Below are 3,599 nucleotides of genomic sequence, written 5' to 3' on the forward strand. Positions count from 1 at the left end.
TTTAAATTATTTAAAAGAAAACCATAATTTCAAAGATTCTATTTTATATCTTCTTATAAAGTGTGTATTGAAATTTGTATCGCTAAAGGGAGTAGCTCTTGGGAAACTTCAGCATTGTTGAAGTGTCTTCGACAAACACCACCTCACCATGTTGCAAAAACTAAGCTTCTCGACATGGCCTTGGATAGGAGAAAGAAAAAGACTTTTTTTAATTAAAATTCAAAATTTTAACCTTTTTTTTAACCAGTTTTAATACTAACATCAACATTCACGTATTACTACACTCTAACCTTCATACATAACACTTGTTTAAGGTATTCGATCTTTTTATGCTTTTGATTCAAGTAAAAAATGTAATACTATAATTAATAAATGGTCACGGCGTGACCATCGATTCAGAAATTCGTGTTCATCCTTGTGGGTCACGATGTGACGTATAGGTGGGTACGATGTGACGATGGGTTAACCCTAATTCCGTGTTTTGCGCTTTATTTAAGGGAATTGAGGGGTTATGGTTTGCACACCCTCAACCTCTATCACCTCCCTCCTATCCAATTTGAAGTTAGCCTCAATTGTGACCTTGAAGAGCTCTTTTGGTGGTTTATAGCTCTTTGGTGCATTATCTTGGCAATCAAGTCTCTTCCTCACCACTTTGTATTGTTTTTGGACCTTTGTAACTCCTAAATCTCTTGCATTTCTCACTTAAGTATGTTATATCTAGGTTTTAGTCACTTTTCTTCATAATTAGGTTGGGTAACATGCATGGGATCCATAAAGTTAGCAACTTTATGGACATTGAGGCCCTTTATGGGCAAGCGGTGCAAATGATGCAATCATCATAACCAACACTCTAGAACTTACCTTAAAGAGAAGATAGGTATTTTCAAACATGGCGAGTTTTGAAATGTTGTGAAGGATTCGGAAAATAGCTTCAAATAAATACATCGGAATAGTTCACTATAGGTGGGTCTAAAAGAACCAAAACCTCCGAAACAACCAATCATTTGATGGTCGTGTCGGCATGACCTCAGCCTAAACGAACCAATTGAGGTTCCAATGCCTAGCCATCGTTTGGGAAGATATCAAGCAAAAAGGTGTCAAAGGTGGTTCAAGTCGGGAATAATTATTATGTTGGCAAACAAAAAGTGAGGTGACGACCACTCCTTCTAACCTAACTATCAACTCGGAAATAATTATTATGTTGTCATTCCCACTACACTAAAAGTAAAAGAGAAAGGGGCCTTACTACTTACTATTACATGTTTTGCAGCTTATAATGCGAAGAATAAAAGGATGTCTTATACAGCCAACTGTTTTGAATGTGCCTAAAAAATCACGTTTTGCATTTTAATGTCTTTAGAGGTAACCATTCACACATTAATGCAAAAAAGTGACCTTGTGGGTACGTTCAAAACAGTTAGTTGGTTATGAGTAGCATTATCCTCAAAATGAACACCCTAAATGACCATTATACTCTTACTATCTTTTAAAAATCTAGACTCCTTATCTTTATAGATAGTTTGTTCATGATTTCATTGTACTTGATGAAAGAAAAATTATGATAATCATTCAGACATTCACTCTCTAGATGTTTAGTTTACATTGTTTTCATGACAAGAGAGTTGTAACAAAAACACTAGTGCATTAGAAACACATTAAGAAAAACCTAAAGCAAAAGGGTACTCAACAGTTTCTCAAATCAGACACTACATTAGGGTCTTACTTTCTCATATTATGTATATAGTCTACACAAAAGCTAAAACATCAATTCAACTTCTACATTTCTTGTGACCATATTTCTCATGTTACGTATAAACAATTCTAATCCTCCTCTTCTTGTGTGTCATCTGATGTTAAAAGATGATTAAGAGAAACTTTTGTCTTCTTAATCCCTACATTAATCACCTCATTGCCAACATCATCATGAACCTTTCTCTTCACTGATTCATCTTTCTGCTTTCCATCATCTTCCTTTTCACAACTCTCTGTTTTCGGTTGACTTTCTTGATCTTCAGTCTTTGAGTCAGTGCCATTCTTATCTGTTTCTTTTGATTCAGGTGGAGAACTTAACAATGAAAGGATCTCTTCATTGCTTGCAAGATCTAGAGCACTCTTCCCAGCTTTGTTTTTTATACTTATATTTGCACCTTTTTTAACCAAGTACTTGATGAGATCAATGTAAGATCCTTGAACAGCATAGTGAAGTGGAGTCATGCCCTTGCGATTTGTAGATTTGATGGAAACTCCAGATGATACAAGTGTCTTTACCACCTCAAAATGACCCTTTTGAGAAGCAAAGTGAATTGCACCCATGTCATCCATGGCAGATGCACCAATGTCTGCCTTGTTCTTGCAAAGGATGTTCACCACCTGTGTCTGACCAGCCCATGCTGCTAAATGTAGTCTACGGTTCAGTAATTTTGAATCAAGGAGAAATAAACAAGCCATGATTGTTGCCATATGACACCACAAATGTTTTATCAAGAGATTGAATTTTCAAACATGAATGGATGAAAGGGATGCCATTATATGAAGTGATTCGAGCCCTAATTCTGTAGCAATTTGCACTAGCGGGTCCAATAAGAAGAATTTAATTGATATCTGATGTTTCATTGCTGGTATAGACATAGGTGGATTAAGCATGGGAGAGCTATGATCACTCCACAGTTCAATCAAACGGGAAATTCACAAACTGTCTAGGGAATTATGCTTAAAACATACCGATTCCCAAACAAGATGAGGAAATTCAATATTTTTAGGGAAAACTCGTATAACTTTCACCAATTTTATAAGAGTATACTGTGCAGACAGAATAACATTAACATTGAATTTGAAATGAAACCCTAGACGTAGGATCAAAATGAAGTTGTTAATCGTAAAAAACATGAAACAGAAGGGTAGATATGAGGATACGGTGTTCTGGAGTGTCTATCCCTGGAGTTGACAGACAACGGATTAGAGGTGATGATCGTCTGTACGGCAACGATGTCACCTGATCGAGCTGCAGCGTGAAGATCTTGCGTCGACTTCCCCATCTTTGATCTTGATTTTGATTTTGAGTTTGTAAGCAAAAATCAACAAAATGTTCTAATTCGAATCGTATTTAGGGCTTTGTGTACGAGCATCTGTCCGTTTTAAAGGGATTCGCTCCGACCCGCTTTTTGATCCGCATCCGATATTTTTGTTTACACAAATTTAGTGCATTTACATTTCTCTTTTTCTTTACTACCAAAAAAATCAACACTTCCATTACAATTTATTTCTTATTTTTTTTCTTTTGGTGGGGTATTTTGATTTATGTTTTTTTAAACCATAAACAAAGTTATGTATGTTAATAGAGACAAAAAAAAATGGTGTAAGAATATATATATATATATATATATATATATATATATATATATATATATATATATATATATATATATATATATAAAATAACCGTTTAATGGCTGGCTAGTCAAAGAAGTTAAAGCGAGTGAATTTCGAATCAGGCTTTTGTTTGGACGTTGCATGTGGATCGTTGAACGGACAACAATTCATCTGCCACTTTATTCTGTTACTACTTTCTTCGTATTCATGTGCATAAAAGAATTATCAGA

At 35.0% G+C, this 3,599-nt stretch overlaps 1 protein-coding gene across 1 annotated transcript; it reads right to left on the reverse strand.

Moving 5' to 3' along the window:
• Nucleotides 1-1,667: 1,667 nt before the first annotated feature.
• On the reverse strand, nt 1,668-3,101 carry LOC145002965 (Ankyrin repeat family protein). The gene is made up of 2 exons (XM_078962141.1): nt 2,914-3,101; nt 1,668-2,404 (listed from the first exon to the last, which is right to left on the reverse strand). Exons 1-2 carry the CDS (start codon nt 3,033-3,035, stop codon nt 1,822-1,824), a joined length of 705 nt encoding a protein of 234 aa, XP_078818267.1. The 5' UTR covers nt 3,036-3,101; the 3' UTR covers nt 1,668-1,821.
• Nucleotides 3,102-3,599: the final 498 nt, after the last annotated feature.

Source organism: Lactuca saligna, chromosome 6 (assembly GCF_052625555.1).
Source record: "Lactuca saligna cultivar CGN05327 chromosome 6, ASM5262555v1, whole genome shotgun sequence".
NCBI lineage: Eukaryota > Viridiplantae > Streptophyta > Magnoliopsida > Asterales > Asteraceae > Lactuca > Lactuca saligna.